Here is a 17395-nt window from a genome sequence, read left to right on the forward strand (position 1 = left end):
AGGTGATTCTAGTATATAGTGCTTAAAACTCCTATTGTAAAACTCAGTGGCCATTTTCGATACTTTTTACGTCCAGGTAGCGTGGGCAATGAATGAATGTAACTTATTTACTTTAGAGTCTAGCGTGTCCGGGAAACGACAGTCGTTAAAACACGGATGCTTTGTTTTGTGCTTAAAACTCAATTTGGACAAACCAATAGTGGCCATTGGGTTGGAGCGAATGTTATTAAGTGTCTTGTCCACGGACACATACGCACACAATGGTAGCAGTGACGAGCCCTGGATTCGAAACTGCTAGATTAGAGGCAGGCGCGCTTACAACTTTGCCACGGCACAAGACATACACTACTTGCCATATTACCTGGTAAATAGTAAGCAAACACAAGGTGTAAAACAGAAAACCCGTCGTTTTAGACTATCCGCCACGGAGGATAAATAAGTTACATACATTTTCACTAATTCATTGAAATGGATTCCAGTCCGATACTAAACTTGTTATACAGTAGGGTGGGGGGAGAGGGGACACCTTTTAACTTTACTTTCTCGTCCCATTTGGTAGTAAACAAGAAACATTCAAAGAGGTATGAAACTATTACCATCACGACTCCGATAGACCGTTGTTAATTGTTTAAAAACGATCAGGATATTCAAAAAAGGTGTGCCATCTTCCCCCATTCTACGTTTATATCTGATTCATTCACATATCTTTTTTCATACCGAACAAGTGGCATATACAGCACATTGTGTAAGCTGCATACAAAGTAACGCGTAATATTGGCGTGTGAGCGCAATTTTAAATTTACAGTTATGCGTGAGCTATTCTGTACCTACTAAGGTATAACTATAAAACGTGCGAATCACAATCAAATTTGATATGATATCATTTTTTATTTGCAGTCTAATAATACGATGTCATAAACAAGTTACAACGGGCGGTGTTACTTAGTTGGTGTCTGCATCAATTCCCCACTTGTTGATAAAGTAGGAGTGGTGCATCTTGATCATTCGATCAGATAACTCAAGCTCACGATACATCACGAAATCACCGATTGCTCCCTTTAAAGGTACGAGACCACGAGGATCAAGATCACCGACACTGAAGCGGACGTCGCCTGGAGATGTTCGAGACTCGAATTTGGCCAAAAGTTTACCGTTACAATAAACGCTGCTTGCTGCTGCTCCACCTTCGACGTTCCATTGGACACTGAGCACATTCCAGACTCCGATTGCGCCGGGATTTGCTTTCTCAGGAAATGTACTGATTTGAATGTTGTTTCCAGTGGTTCCGGATACCATTAGAGCACGAGTCGGCAAAAAGCAAATAAATTTATCGAAGCCATAGTTGTCGTGGCCGAAAATACCATTTCTTACCCAGTGAGTGTTGGCATCAAAGCCATCAACGCGGAAGACGATAAATACAGTGAGCAAATCTCGCTGGCCACTTGCTGGGTTCAAGTCTAAGTTGCCGAGCAATCTTTTGTTTCCCACACCATCGAAATGCATAAAACGGTGACCGTTTTGTCGAGTTTGAGAAGACAGCACAGGTTGAAGGGCAACGTTGGATTGCGAGGCGTGGGTCTGCGACAAACCTTGATCAATTAACTTCGAAACTTTGTAAGTGGAAGAAGAAAACACCAAATCTTTATCCAAGCCAACATCGTAAATCACAATTGCCTTTGTACGAATGTGTTCCGACACGAGAACACTGAGCGTAAGCTGGTTATTAAGGTTGGTGAGATTGTAAGATTCAGGACTATGACAGCTGATTGAACAACACTCTCCAACTTTCATCGAGCTCCCAAGCCCAACCAAAGCAAGAACCAACAGAGCAGATATCATGGTGTATCTTGTTCCTTAAGTAGTAGTTCAACACAAAATATTCTTTACTCTTCACGAGAACGGTGAAAAGAAACTGATGTCAAACCTTTACAAATCCAGGCTTTTATACTTTTCAACAGCACACAATCTTCTATAAATAAACACAAGTCGTGTTGTTGCGCCGGTTACGCAATTGAATTGAAAGCACCAGCGGCGGAAAAGTCCCACTTGACATTATTGCAATGCAAGAACTAATTCTTACGCAGTTGTTTGCAAGACCCCCTTACCGATATAATTTTATTTTATACTTGCACGCGTACATTTAACCATTCACAATAGTAATTTAGTACAAGTGTATACTGTTGTAAACATAAGATAATACATGTCTGATTCTCTTTTATCGCTTTTGTTGAAAAACAAAATAAATTGTTACTGAACTATGTAGCTATACATCAAATGGTATCCACAAAGTTTTATTTAAATAATAATTTACTGTTTAAGTAGCTCTGATAAAGTTCCATATACGTGGGAACCCGTAAGGTTCGCGTGATGTATAAACAAATAAGACACCGTGTTTTGTCATTAAGCCCCCGACGCAAATATAGGTGTTATTCATTTATTCATTGTATTTGCGCCAGGATGGCGTCAGTCTTGCGTATAGAAATAAGAAGCAAATGTTATACAAAGATCTTGCACTTGCTAAAACTGCGTCACAGGAAAAGATATAGACGATAATTCTTGGGACTTTTGCAACGATTTCGAAGGAAAGCGTAGGCGGAAACAGCACGAGTTAAAAACGCTTGGGGTAACAGTCGCTGCAAGACTAGATTCGTTCGTGCGTTTTAATATACTATAATGCTTCCTGTTTACCACTTGACATTTAACTGTTTTATTATGCATTTTTTTATTTGCGTCGTCTCACACACGTGTTCGATTAACAACAGGATTCCCTTCGTAAAATACCGCAATGTTAAAATTGTGCGCCCAGTATGAACGAATAAATATTTTACTCTTATTCGACAATTGTTTCATCAACTTGCGTATGTTTACGTTTCTTGCCCCTACACGCGAGGATAAGATAATCATGATAACAATGAATGAAAACTTACTTTATCCTAGCGTGGCCGATGCCGTAATATATATTCGTTCCGATTGATATACTTGTACCGGGTGCTATTGCGCATGCGCCGAGACGATACCGCGCATGCGTAGTAGCTCGCATAAACTTTTCTAGGCTACAAATAACATACCAACTCAGTTCTGGTGGCTTTAAATCAAAAACTAAAAACAGCATGTCTGGAACGTTTTCAATGGAGGTTCGTAATAAATTTGGACCGGGTGGTCATTGTATTTCTTCCGAGCTATTGCGCATACGCAGTAGCGTCTCGGCGCATGCGCAGTAGCGCCCGGTACAAATATATCAATCGGAACGAATATATTACGACACCGGAAAACGACAGATCGTCAAACACGGGTGTTCTACTTCATCCACCTCGTGCCAGCTTACGAGCTACCATAAGTATGTTATACATTGTAGGCGATTATTTTTTTGGATTTTTTCATTTTTTTGCGAATGATGATAATGATTCGCGAGATTAACTTTATTTTGAATGAAATACTCAAATACCGGAAAAAGATATTTCGGTTGAATTTGTGTTTTTAACTCGCATTGATTTTGTAATTAGCATTTGTTTAAAAAGGGCATACACACGAAAAAATGAAACAATCTGTATAAACAGAGATGCTCAAAAATCTCGTAAAAAAAGCGGTTAAAGTTGAGTAATGGTTTTTCTTATGAGAAATGCCATTGTCGCACAGACGTTATTTTTACTCCAGCGGTTAAATTTGTGGTTTTCTTTTCGTTTTTGGAAACTTTAGTGGTACCTTTAGATCACATACGAGCATTTCTATTAACATACAACTTTATATTTTTCATTGGTATGTATTTCATTGGTATAAGTTTTTGCAGCAAACATATGGATCCTGATATCAGCTTAAGTATGTGGTTAAGTCTCACGGCTTAATAAAACCCAACAGCGATAGCTTCAGCAACCTATAGGTAATAACATCATACACAATCACGATATTTCCAATCTTTGTATTTTGTTTTCAAACGAAAAATATCATGAACTTTTCATATAATAAACATAATCTGAACATAAATCTGGATTGCCTTTGGTAGATTAGTAAGGTTCGCCGTAGGCAGGTTACTAAATTAAACAAACAGGATTCGGGAGACCTGGATTAGTTGACGTTTCGCAGAATTAATGCAATGCCTTGCCCGCCACCAATACAAGCAGATCCAACTGCATACTTGAGGTTTTTTGAAGAACTAAAGCGAGAAATAAAATAGTGTTACAGTTCTGAAAAACCAAAACTAAAGTGACAAATTTTGCACCGACAAAACAATGTGAGATTAAAGGTCATGTCAGATCAATATGGTTTTAGCAAGTATGACCTTTAAAGGCCCTATATGGCTTATACCAACTTAAAATATAAGAAAAAGTTTCAGTTTATGTAGAATATGACTAGCCATTCTTAAAAAACTACAAAAAGGACTTGTAATAAAACTCTCCATAGTATCATGCACTTTTACAAAATAAAACGCAATCCCTTATAAATTACCTTAGCTGGTGAGCTAAATGAGCAGTGATTCTGTTTCCTGAAGCACCAAGCGGATGTCCAAGAGCAATAGCACCACCACACAAGTTTGTTTTTGCTGGATCCAAACCAAGTTCTTTCTGAACAGCCAGGAATTGTGGAGCAAACGCTTCATTCACCTGGTACAAATACATGTTGATATATTAGTTACAGGAATTTTAGGTTGCTTGATGCCAATACTGCCATAAAGCTTATTTAAGCGTATATACAGCAGTTTATTAAAGATGACCTGCCCAATTTTGGTATACCCATTACACATAAATGAAACAGAAAATCCAAACAGCTTTGAAGATGCCAAATTTTCAGTTAGTGTATCATTAATGAGTTTGTCATCGCATAACTCTTGTTGTTTCAGGTGAATTTTGAGGTTGAGATATTATAAAACACGCTTTAAATGCAACATCCCCAATTAAATATTCCAACAAATTTTGCAAATCATAGACTGTTCTTTAAATAAAAGTAAGTGAAAAAACACAGACCTAGTTAAACATTTACAGAATTGAGCTGAATGGACTTTGGAATCATTTCTTTTGTTAAAAGTAAACCAAGATTAATCTGAATTCTTGTATAATGTTACCTCACACAGATCCATGTCTGAAAGTTTTAACTGTGAAGCATCTAGGGCTTTGTTAACAGCACTAACTGGACCTGTGTGAAAATATTCAATGTGTAAGTAACTATTCAAGTTAACCACATTAAACTTTTAATTTCAATCTATTAATTTGTAAGTTTAAGAAATTTAACAACAACACCACTAAGGAAAATAGTAAATATTTTTTCATGTTTTTTGCACTAAAATCGGCTGTTTCATCTAATACACCCAAGTTTCAACATATTTATGCAAAAAATAAACAAAAAACTAGAGATTTTAACAAAAACTAAGCAAGTTACTCACCTATGCCCATTATTGTTGGTTCACATCCAACAGATGCAAAAGAAACTAGACGAGCCAGTGGTTTCAAGTTATATTTCTGGCATGCTTCTTCAGTGGCAAGCAACACAGCAGAAGCTCCATCACACACTCCCTAAAAAGACAAAAGTTGGCCTAATTTACTAAAATACTTTTTTCCTAACAGTACTGTTTTCATTCATGTATTCCTAATATATTTTTCAAGAAATTTGTCACTGTGTTTAAAATATATTCAGTAACTTTTACATACGCTGGCATTTCCAGCCGAAACAGTTCCATTCTTTTTGAAAACTGGGGGTAGCTTTGCTAATTGTTCCATAGTGACTGTTGGTCTTGGGTGTTCATCTACAGAAAGTTCCTGTGGTCCTTTCTTTGTTTTCACCGTCATTTTAATCATCTCAGCATCAAACTTTCCATTTTTTTGAGCTGAAAAACACATTGGTGTAAATGGTGTTAACATCTGCTATGATAACAGAGTGTTGCTTACTACAATGTACATGTGTTAAAAAATATAGAGCTAACAAGTAAAAACTAGATCTGGAAGGTAAAAGTATAGAATTATATAATATAGGCTACCTTCTCCCCATCTTTGCTGTGTAAGCATGGCGTAAGCATCTGTATCTTCCCTAGTTATTCCATACTTCTCAGCCAAGTTTTCTGCTGTTACACCCATTGGAGTTTTGCAATGCATGTCTGTTAATCCGGCCCATAAAGAGTCTTCAAGCTGTGACATATTATTCATTACTAATCACAATCTTTCAGTATTTAGTAATGTTAAAGCATAAACAATTCATACCTTGAGGTCAATGCCCAACTTGGTCCCAAATCTTGCATCACGTAATACATATGGTGACTGACTCATATTCTCCGACCCACCACACAGAGAAACTGATCCAACGCCCAATTCCAGTTCCTGAGCTCCTGATATAACGCTCTGGAAGCCTGACCCGCATAACCGATTAACAGTAAGGGCTGGTACATGAACAGGAATACCAACACGCAGTGCTGCATGTCTTGCAATGTAAGCCGCATCTGCTGAACTCTAAAATACAACAAAAATACACCGTAATATAACGTAAATGTTGGATTATTCATTGTCCTACACAGGTTATTAATTAAAGTTGACATTTAAACTACCATAGACAATAAGATTGAAGAAATGAAGGATCTAATTCAACTTGGTATCTATGAAGGTCATCCAAAAAAAACTGGTTTAAATTTTACAGATAAGCACAATACTTACTTGCATAACATTTCCTACAAAAACAGAATCCACATTTTCAGGGGATAAGTTAGCTGACTCCAAAGTTGCTTTGTTGGCGATTTCCTGAAGGTCATTGGCTGTGTGACCCTTCAAAGCACCTCCAAATGCTCCAAACGGAGTTCTTTTTGCAGAAACAATGAAAATACCTGCGTGTTTACATTTTTAAGGTTATACTAATAAGGTGAAATGGAGATTATTGTCTGTACGCCATATTTACGAATTTATACATAGTAACGTTTACGTTACGTTGAGTTAACCGAATGATAACATAAACTTTTATACTAAACAACGGTGACTTACCTTTTCGAAGAGCCATGACTATTCAAACTTTATAAATCTAAGTGGAGTTCTAAAATTAACTCAGCAACCAAAAAATCAGAAATGAAATAGGAAAGAATTGTAATACAACTTTTTGATGGCTGGTCATGGCGCCCTCTATAACAGGCCTGGACACCGTCGGCGCCTCTCTCGAAACTGGAGGCGGATGGTTTTGCAGCGCTTGTACGAATTGTAGACAGTTTTGATGAGTTATTTGACGAATTATCGCATTAGATAGTGTTTGCTCTAAGTTCTAGCAGTTAGTACACTATAAATGCTTTGTTTTTTTTATTTAGCTTGCGTGTATTATGTTTATGATTGGCCACCAGTGTGAAATCTTAACTGAAGCTATGTTTGTTTAAGACACACAAGCGTTTTAGCAAAACTTTTCTAACTATAAATATTCTCTGAACTACAAGACCTACCACTTCCCAGTTTATTTTTGAATTTAAATAGACTGCTTGCTTTTCGAAATCCCTTTTTGGCATTTGTTTTTTTGTCATATAATCCTAATACTGATCTCAAGAAGGGACCCCTGTCCTGCTCTATCAAAAAAAACTTGAGAAATGATGTATTAGGTAGAATAGCAGGACAGATTGACACAGTCGAGGCATAAGGCTAATCATAGTTAAAGATAACTTTTCCCTTCTTAAACTGTTGAGTTGCACCAAGTCACATAAATTTAGAAATTGTCATTTGAGTTTATTTTTGGTTACATTGTAATTAAAAAAAACACATTTACATTTGTACAATAAAAAGATGAGTCAAATTAAAAAGAAATGCTATCCCTTTTGTGGTTTGTATATGCTGGTAAAGGCAATGTCAGTTTTGAAACAGGTTACATGTATAACAAAATCCTTGTATGCAAGATATAGTGGGAAACTAGGAAATCATGTGTATGGCTCAATGGCTGGTTATGTGACAGGTTGTACAAGTGGATATGAACTAAGATGCAGATGATAAAACACCAATTTTCTGTTTACCACATGTAACCAATAGAGGTCAAGATGGCTGCAGTCCATTCCCAGGAACAACATATTGTGTGTCCACAAAAGTTTGTTTCCAACCGCTTAAACAAATATTCCTTCCCTGCTTCCATTATTTCATTTGTAATTTTGTCATCATTCAGTCCAGGAAGATATATCTAGTGTACCTTTATTTGCCATCAAAATTTAAAAGGATTTTCATCATGAATGTTTTTATCTTGCCTTTACAATTATGATTTCTTCTTTGGCTGGACAGATAGCCAAGAATAGCACAAGGAGTTTATTATCCTGTTAATGTTGTGGCAAGCCGCCAAGCCGTACATGCTTCTCACAGACTACAGAAATTCAAATGCAACTGCTTATTTAGTTGGTAAGCTTGTGTATTGTGGTGAGCCACTTGCCGGGGCATTTGATTAATTTTCATCTTCAAGAGCATCATATAAAAGCTCCCCAGTACGAAAACACTGACCAGAATGACTTCCAAGATTGACAACACTGATAACTTGACATTCTTAGGTGAAATATGCAAACATTGGAATCAAGGCAAAGAAATGTGATCTGTCCAGCTGGCGTAATGTGTATGCAATATGCACCTTGACTGTTTCCTGTAGCCCCTGTATAACAATGCTTGCATTTTTCAATAATGCTGAGAGACTTTTTCCTGTGACAATGCAGAGAAACTTTGCCTTGCTGTATAATGTTCTTCTTGTGTGTAATGCTTCTTCTTGCATTTTGAATTCTCGCCATTTTTATAAGCTCTTCCAGTGCTGTATGGGCTGGCAGTTGGGCCTTGTAATGCCTTTGCAGTTCTCACTGTTATCTGTAGCGTGATGTCGTTTTGTCGAATAAACTAGGTTGTAACCTGGACTTGTCATAGAGTCATTACTTTTCTGCTGGAGTCGGATTTCTGTTGAGCGAGGTGCGAGTTATGCAATCTGTACGCCAATGCACGAACGGTCGAAACCGTTTTTATGACTATTTCTTGCTGCTTCTTTACCACACCCCCAATAGTTTTAGCCATAATGTTGAAATACATTTGGAGGGCCACAGATTTTGATAAAGATGATTCCAGTGTGTAAGTTAACACAAGGGTTTCAATATTTTTCAACATGTAAGTGACCATTACAGTTTTAAAATAAATATTCCTCACTGTCACATACTCAGCAACATTCTTTAAATAGATGGTGTAAGTCAATTACACCTCATTTAGGTAAAGAACCTGCAAAAAAGATCCATAAAATGACTTAAGTCCATTTTTGAGTGGTATGTAGGCTACATTTTAAGAAATCTTTGAATTTTGCAGTTTTAAAACACAGTGCAGCAGCAGAGCATGTATAATATAACTCCTGGCGATAGACCTTACTTATTCAAAAAACCTTTAGATTGCATTAGGATTAACCTCATGGGTGCGATTGGAAAATCTTACACCGGCGGCCATTCGTTACCGTACTTAAACACAACTATAAATAACCACTTGTCTACTTTATACACATAATACGCGTAAACTGAATAATAAATTAAACTTTCATACTGTATTAACTGCTAAAACCACAAGCAAATACTATCTAATGCGATAATTCGTCAAATAACTCATCAAAACTGTCTACAATTCGTACAAGCGCTGCAAAACCATCCGCCTCCAGTTTCGAGAGAGGCGCCGACGGTGTCCAGGCCTGTTATAGAGGGCGCCATGTGGCTGGTCTATGGTGGCCCAGTGTTGCCACACGTTTTTTATCTCCTAACAATAAAAAAAAAACAAAAAAAAACGAAAATAAAATTGAAAATGAAAACGAAAATGAAAACGAAAATGAAAACAAAAATGAAAACGAAAATGAAAACGAAAATGAAAACGAAAATGAAAACGAAAATGAAAACGAAATTGAAAACGAAAATGAAAACGAAAATGAAAATGAAAATGAAAATGAAAACGAAAATGAAAACGAAATTGAAAACGAAAATGAAAATGAAAACAAAAATAAAAATGAAAACGAAAACGAAAATAAAAATGAAAACGAAAATGAAAACGAAATTGAAAACGAAAATGAAAACAAAAATAAAAATGAAAACGAAAATAAAAATGAAAATGAAAATGAAAACGAAAATGAAAACAAAAATGAAAACGAAATTGAAAACGAAAATGAAATTGAAAACGAAAAAAAAATGAAAATCAATTTCGCTTTTCGCGTCGTGGCCGAGGAGTGCCAACGAAAAAAAAACGAAAATGAAATTCAATCGCACCGTGGCCGAGGAGTGCCATGTGCAGTGTTACCGTTGTATTTCATTTATACTTACCACATTGGATTGTACGTTCTTCTGATAAACAATAATGATGTATAGTTAGGTGTATCTACAATCTACATTATGTATTTACTTTATTGAGTTATTTAGCAAATAAAACTCGGTGAAATTATCAGTACGTAAACTCGTTATTTTGCATTGCATCACTGAATCGAATGACGTCATATTCAAGCAATTCCCTCGGGTGAAATCGCTGTTAGTCTTTTTATATATTACGGTTTTACCAACACAAAACTGTGCGAAAAACAAGAATATAATGTGCCATATTCGACGTAACATATCCTTATTGTGACGTCATATGTTGCTATTTAGACGTAACAAATGGTTACGCATTGCAGGTGAATTACGGCGACGAAGCTTCTTTTCGCTTGTTAAAATTAATTTACGAAACGAACGCTCGACTTTGTTCAAAAAAACTATATATATAGCGGTATCAGTGAGACCAAGGAACATTTTGAGACCACACTTTTTGCTGGTCACCAGATAAAGGAATACCGTACCGCCTTTTCTTACGCCATGTCGAAATAAAGTATTTTGATAGTACAGCGTTAATTGTACTAATGTATATTGGGTTCAAAAAATACAGTCATGTCGTAATGGTATGCCGTGATCAGGTAGCTATCCATTTACAAAGTGTAGAATTTTACAAAGTGTATTTGCTAAATAACTCAATAAAGTAAATACATAATGTAGATTGTAGATACACCTAACTCTACATCATTATTGTTTATCAAAAGGACGTACAATCCAATGTGGTAAGTATAAATGAAATACAACGGTAACACTGCACATGGCACTCCTCGGCCACGGCGCGATTGAATTTCATTTTCGTTTTTCTTTTCGTTGGCACTCCTCGGCCACGACGCGAAAAGCGAAATTGATTTTCATTTTTTTTTCGTTTTCAATTTCATTTTCGTTTTCAATTTCGTTTTCATTTTTGTTTTCATTTTCGTTTTCATTTTCGTTTTCATTTTCATTTTCGTTTTCATTTTTGTTTTCATTTTTATTTTCGTTTTCATTTTCATTTTCATTTTCATTTTCATTTTCATTTTCATTTTCATTTTCAATTTCATTTTCGTTTTCATTTTCGTTTTCATTTTCGTTTTCATTTTCGTTTTCATTTTCGTTTTCATTTTTGTTTTCATTTTTATTTTCGTTTTCGTTTTCATTTTCAATTTCATTTTCGTTTTCATTTTTGTTTTCGTTTTCATTTTTATTTTCGTTTTCATTTTCGTTTTCAATTTTATTTTCATTTTTTTTTTGTTTTTTTTTGTTAAGAGTTAAAAAAACGTGTGGCAACACTGGGCCACCATACTGGTCCTTTAGAAGGGGAATAACCTTGAATATAACAAGTCCCCAAAGTTTTAATTGACACAACTAGACGTTTAGTTGAAAACCATAGGTTTTAATCGTTTTGATTCAACCAACGCATAACGCATAAGAGAGTGAAGTTTTGTAGTTTGGTAAAGTTAGGTATTAAAATTCGGCGTTAAACGACTACATCAAAATTAACCAACTATGAAGGGTCGGCTTTGACGTCACTTAAGCAACACGGCCTGTTGAAACTTGCCGTTTCATTATAATAACGTTATAACAATTATTTATAAACACTAACTAACATCACACGCCAAAATTGTAATATTTTAACAATATCTTTGTGTCACAAATATAGCGGCATTTAATAATAAACAACATTTAAATTTAACAAGAGATCAAAACTTTAATGAATAAGCACGTATGAAACTTATTAGCATAAGGTTAAATCACCTTTTCTACTATAACGGTCGACTATGCTCGATCAAAACAAACCAGAAGTACCCAACAAAGCGGGTTTCAGTCGCCACTGGTGACTGTGGAGCGGTAGGTGGAATGCATTTATACATTTGTTATAACTCATGAAGACTTACGATGTATGAGGATTGAGTGGTCGGTAAAGAACACCTGTAATTATGCTTTCTACAACTCCTGCATGTGTTTATTGTAAACTTAAACCAGTTATCCTCGTCGTCGCCAAAAAAACGTTTGTTTTGAGGAATTTGGACAAACTATAATCACGCGAAAGTTAGATAATGGGCAACTTCGGTTCCATCTATATCAATAAACGTTAATTTCGCGGTAATTCTGCAATAATGTTAGAGTGTTAATTTAATTTATAGTAGGGTGGGAGAAGATGGGACTGTTTGTTCTTTTTTTGTTCTACAAATTATAAAACCGCATACTCACAACTCTCATAAATCGATGTTAATAGTTTAAAACATGATTACGATATATGGATATTATGTGCTAAAGATGTCCCATCTTACTCCACGGTACTATATATATTAAAAAAAAAATTGGGTAAAAATTATGCTTCATTTAATACTAACAGTGTACGATATAAGTGAATGCTTTTGTTGCGTCCCTGCATGAATGTTATTAGATTCTTGCCGACGCTTCATCGTTGTTAACCTTTTTCATTCGATTAAAAAGTGAAGGAAAATTATACAGTGGGGTGGGAATAGATGGAACATTTTTTTATTCTATGTTTTTATTCCATTTAGTAGTAAACAAAAGCAGTCAAAAAATTATGAAACTGTCTCCTCACGACTCGTGTTAATCGTTTAAAACACATCAGGATATTATGTGCTAAAGGTATCCCATCTTCCCCCACAGTAGTATATGCAAACTAGGCGTTGTTATACGCGAATATTGATACCGGTTTGCTCATGTTTAGTTTAGAATACTGCATCGGATTATACCAAGAGTTTAATGCTTTAACTAAGACACATTATCGCATTTGACAGTCGTTAACTAGTCGCTAATTGTTCGATTATAAATCTGAACATTTTGGAATTGCTGCAGCCACAGCACTCTAAGTTTCTCTATTGTCTGCACAGGAAACCAGTCCAAACTATCAAACACGCGAAGAAGAGTATTTTCTTTGAATTGTACGACATTTCGGAAATAACAAGCGTTTAATAATCATCCAATTTAAAACGAAAAGCGTCGGTTTTGCCACTTCATTATCATTTTCTCTGGAAAGAAACAAAGTAAGGTAATAATGCTTTGTGATACTCTATTATCGCAACTAGGGTTTGTTTTGCAGATGAACAAGTCAGCACTTCTATTGTTGCTTCTCATCGGACTCCTCGTCCTCATCGGACACCGTAACCACAGATGCCTGGACGATTCGTCGTCGTCGTCGTGAACATAACCATGGTCGTCGCAGATGGAGCACCGATCAAGAGCTCATGGAAAACAGTAAGCAAACATAGTAAAGTAAACGTCCGCAGTTGCACATTGGGTGCGAATTTAGGGTTTGAAGTTGTTGTCATTGTCGGTGTGTGTCCTTGGGCAAGACACTTGGCATTCTATCCAGCCGAACGGTCATTTTAACTCAGAACTACACACTTTTTGCTGATGTCAAATATATTATGTGGTTAAAACACCTGTTAACGTTGTTAATAATTTAATTTAGTCCTAAAAAAGTATTAATTTAATTTTTTCAAGCTTTCATTTTCAAAGTTTCAGATGAGGGAACAGATATTGCTTCGCGTGAATCCGAAGAATAATTGCCCATTCGTGTACATCGAACTATTTAATAAATTTAGCAGCATCAAAAAATATATACATTGTGTTTTATATCAGTCTCCTGTTCTTTTTAAACAGTCGAGGAAATATATAAAAATGCAAAATAATTTCCAAATGGCTTTGGTTCAAAGGACCATATATACCAATGAAAAATCAAAATTTATATACAGTAAGGTAGGGGAAGACGGGACTCGGCGTCAGGCTAAAAAAATTTCCTTTTACCGGTACCCTTTCAAATATAGACGAATACAAAAATGTTTTTTGGATTTAATAGAATGCCTCTTTTTTATGAATGCTTACACTACAGAAATTATAAATTATTTAGTAAAGTATATTTCTGTTTATACGGCACCTATTTTGTCTACACTGATGTAACCTGTTGATCTTCAACCAGGTAAGAATATGATGAGAGTTGTATTACCATAACCGAGCAGACACAATTTAAGTTATATTATACTGCTCAGCACGATACATTGAACTGTCTTTGAATTTAATTTTTACTACTGTAAATAAGGTTCCTGGTGAGGTTGAAATTGATCAACAGAATTGCATATAACTTTAATTTAAAATCACCTAACATTGAAAAGATCACATTTATTTTCATCTGGAAAAGGTCACTTACAAAAAATACACGGTCCAAAAATTACCTAATATATTCATGCAATGTTACACGTAAATCATGTGGTTTCAATGTTTGATGTAACATTAAAAAACTCCACTTGACCCACAGTCTTATCAACTACAGATTCTGTTAACTGTATAAGGTTTTCATACGCCTCGAGTTGATCCTCAGAAACCTCAACTGGGAAGTTTGGCACGTATTCAACATCAGCGTATTCAACAGTTATGTTTTTATCTTTCAACTCTTTTTCTACCATTTTCCAGTCAGACAAAGAGCATGTGAACTGCAAAATAATTATTACATTAAAACCTACTTAAAATAATATATAGCATACTGAATAAATGGCACATGGCTTTAAACTATGGTGTGTGAAATGCCTGCAATGCTGTAAGCGATAGTCAATTAGTCAACCCTCAGTAGCTGTTATTCTGGCATCAGTTGTTAAAATTAGTTCTATTTTGTATTTGCGAAACATTTGGCCAATTTGGGTAAGCTTTTTTTGGCATATACCATTTAAAAAAAGTTTAAAAAGCCCTGGGCAAACCAATAAAAATTACCATGCATTATTTTGGTACATTACTTGATTTCACACAGGGAAAGCACAATAAAAACCATTTTAATCCAACATATACAATAATTTTACCCGTAATTTTCCATCTTCCACTGTTGATACATCTTCAGCTCCTACTTCAATCGCAAGATCTGTATATTCTTCCTCTGACTTGTAGTCTTCGCTTGTCGGGAAAGAAGTAAGAATAATGCCTTTTCTTTCAAAGTTTTGCGTTATCAGGGATTCTTGGTTAATAGAACCTTGGCTGAAAAAAATAATGTACAAATTAAGCTACAAAAACCACTTGTAATTAAAAGAGAAAATTTATGAACAAAAATTAAAAACAAATGTCCCTTATTTATCATCACTTAAGTAACACAGCAATGTAAGAGGCTAGAATATAATATAGGGGAACAATTTTGTTTACTTCTAGACTGCTGACAAGTGACAAGTCACGTATTTAGCTTTATGAGTAATAGTTTTTTGTATTATTTTTTTACTGTATGGCTGACAATTTTTACAACCCATTAGTGACCACTGGGTTGGAACAATAGCTGTTAAGTGTCTTGCCTAAGGACACATTCGCCCACAATGGTAGCAGCGATGAGGTTTAACCACATAACCTTTAGGTTAGGGACAGGTGCTAAGCAAATGCGCCACCGCACCAGACCCTTTTTGGTTATCGTGATTAAAATGTAAAAGTTACAATTTTTTACTGAAATTTGATGTTTAAAATTACATGGACTATTGCCATCAGCCTTATGCCCATTTCATTATTTCCATTATGTATTTGGACATTCAGATTCTACTAGGCCCTCAGAAAGTCAAAATAACATGACATAATAAATCTCTATAAACATAAGTTATACAGCCACTTACAAATTGGATTTACGAATGCAAAATTTTGCCTGCTGTACTGCTACTTTGATATTTTTTGCATAGCATTGAAGAATAACCACACAACCATTTGGCCCAGTGACTGGAAGAGTAAATTCTGATGTATCCTGTATAACAAAGGCTGCCATAAGCTTTTATGTGTCTGACTTCTGACACTATTATATATTAAAACTTACACTTGTAAACATAACAGCAATTAAATTAACTTATATGTTTATAACAGTTGCCATTAGATTTCCATCTTTAAGACTCGCACAGAGTGCTTTTACCCGCCAAAAAGCAAGGGGATCACCAATGTTAATATACACATAGACCTATGGCTATATGATATTATACAAGCAAATTGGATGCAGAGTTTAAACATGTGCCCTACTGTTACACCAAGATGGAAATGTTGCTCTAGTTAGACAACGACAGTGAAGTAACCATGCACGAGTACCTGTTTTTTTCTATCTAATAAACGATTAACCAAGGTAGCTGGCATTCCATCCTTCTTACACTGAGCCACGGCCCTTGCTAGAGCTGTGTTTACCTTTAAGTCATATCCGCCACTTTCTAAAACATAAATGGGATGGTTATTAAAGTTGACAACCAATAAGGCCATAAGGATATAAATGAAACACATACAAACTTTTACACTTAATGTACCAACAGAACAAATTTATTTGGTGTTAAGGTATTGGACCAACTCTGGCCTAAATCTATTGCATGCCTACTGTTATTAACAGCAACTGTTCCTACATAGGAATTATTAGCTGTTTTATTAATATGTGGACAATTACAAATAAAAAGGCAAAGGAAATATCACAATTCAAGTATAGTAAAATCAATAAATTACCTTTCAGTGCACGTTTGACCATTCCAAGGTTTCTATGGTAAAGTCTCGCCTTGTCATTTGCAGCTTTAAGTTGAGCAGGAGTTTGCTTGTTGGGCAACTTTATTCCATAACTTCTGGTTAATGTTAAAACACTTCCAATACAATAACAGTCACATATTGACAACCGTACATTCAAATTATTTACAGTATATGGGTTCAATTTCAGTTGAATGGAATGCCTTGATAAAGTTGAAGATGTTGTACACAGCGAATACAACCTTGAAAGTACCAACGAATTTTGCGCCAAGCTTGTCGATTTCAAGCACAGCGTACGAAGAATGTTTAAGTGGAGCATGTTAAATTATAAACAATTCAAAGTAATGATGCCATATTAAAATTCTTGTTTCTTCTTTCTGTCCTGTATTCAGTAAGGAAAACAAAAGTTAAACTAGAAAATCCGAACTGATTTTATGTTTCTTGAAAGTTTTTCATTTTAACTGTACACCTTGACTTTGTGTCTACTGTTTATTCGGTGTTACATTGTGTGGAGCCCTTTACCCGCAGACGCCATGTTTGACCCCGTAATTTGAATGAATGTAACTTATATAATATATATACTCGTAGCCGGGTACTTTTTTTCATACTTTATCAGTGAGTCTATTTTTTGTTTGTTGTTGTATTGCA

At 35.4% G+C, this 17395-nt stretch overlaps 2 protein-coding genes and 1 long non-coding RNA gene across 3 annotated transcripts; 1 reads left to right on the plus strand and 2 right to left on the minus strand.

The window, feature by feature from the left end:
• Positions 1-3896: 3896 nt before the first annotated feature.
• LOC149738474 (3-ketoacyl-CoA thiolase, mitochondrial-like) lies at positions 3897-7109 on the minus strand. The gene is made up of 9 exons (XM_089874743.1): positions 6954-7109; positions 6633-6799; positions 6186-6431; positions 5966-6113; positions 5640-5815; positions 5375-5504; positions 5057-5127; positions 4444-4598; positions 3897-4150 (listed from the first exon to the last, which is right to left on the minus strand). Exons 1-9 carry the CDS (start codon positions 6967-6969, stop codon positions 4063-4065), a joined length of 1197 nt encoding a protein of 398 aa, XP_089730869.1. The 5' UTR covers positions 6970-7109; the 3' UTR covers positions 3897-4062.
• A 6231-nt stretch (positions 7110-13340) lies between these two features.
• LOC149738475 (uncharacterized) lies at positions 13341-13860 on the plus strand. The gene is made up of 2 exons (XR_016384516.1): positions 13341-13495; positions 13760-13860. It is a non-coding gene; the product is annotated as an uncharacterized LOC149738475 (long non-coding RNA).
• A 539-nt stretch (positions 13861-14399) lies between these two features.
• Positions 14400-17218, minus strand: LOC149738476 (uncharacterized). The gene is made up of 5 exons (XM_089873531.1): positions 16733-17218; positions 16334-16449; positions 15877-16001; positions 15091-15262; positions 14400-14730 (listed from the first exon to the last, which is right to left on the minus strand). Exons 1-5 carry the CDS (start codon positions 17064-17066, stop codon positions 14503-14505), a joined length of 975 nt encoding a protein of 324 aa, XP_089729657.1. The 5' UTR covers positions 17067-17218; the 3' UTR covers positions 14400-14502.
• Positions 17219-17395: the final 177 nt, after the last annotated feature.

The sequence above is a fragment of the Ciona robusta genome, chromosome 3 (assembly GCF_009617815.1).
Source record: "Ciona robusta chromosome 3, ASM961781v2".
In the NCBI taxonomy this organism is placed as follows: domain Eukaryota; kingdom Metazoa; phylum Chordata; class Ascidiacea; order Phlebobranchia; family Cionidae; genus Ciona; species Ciona robusta.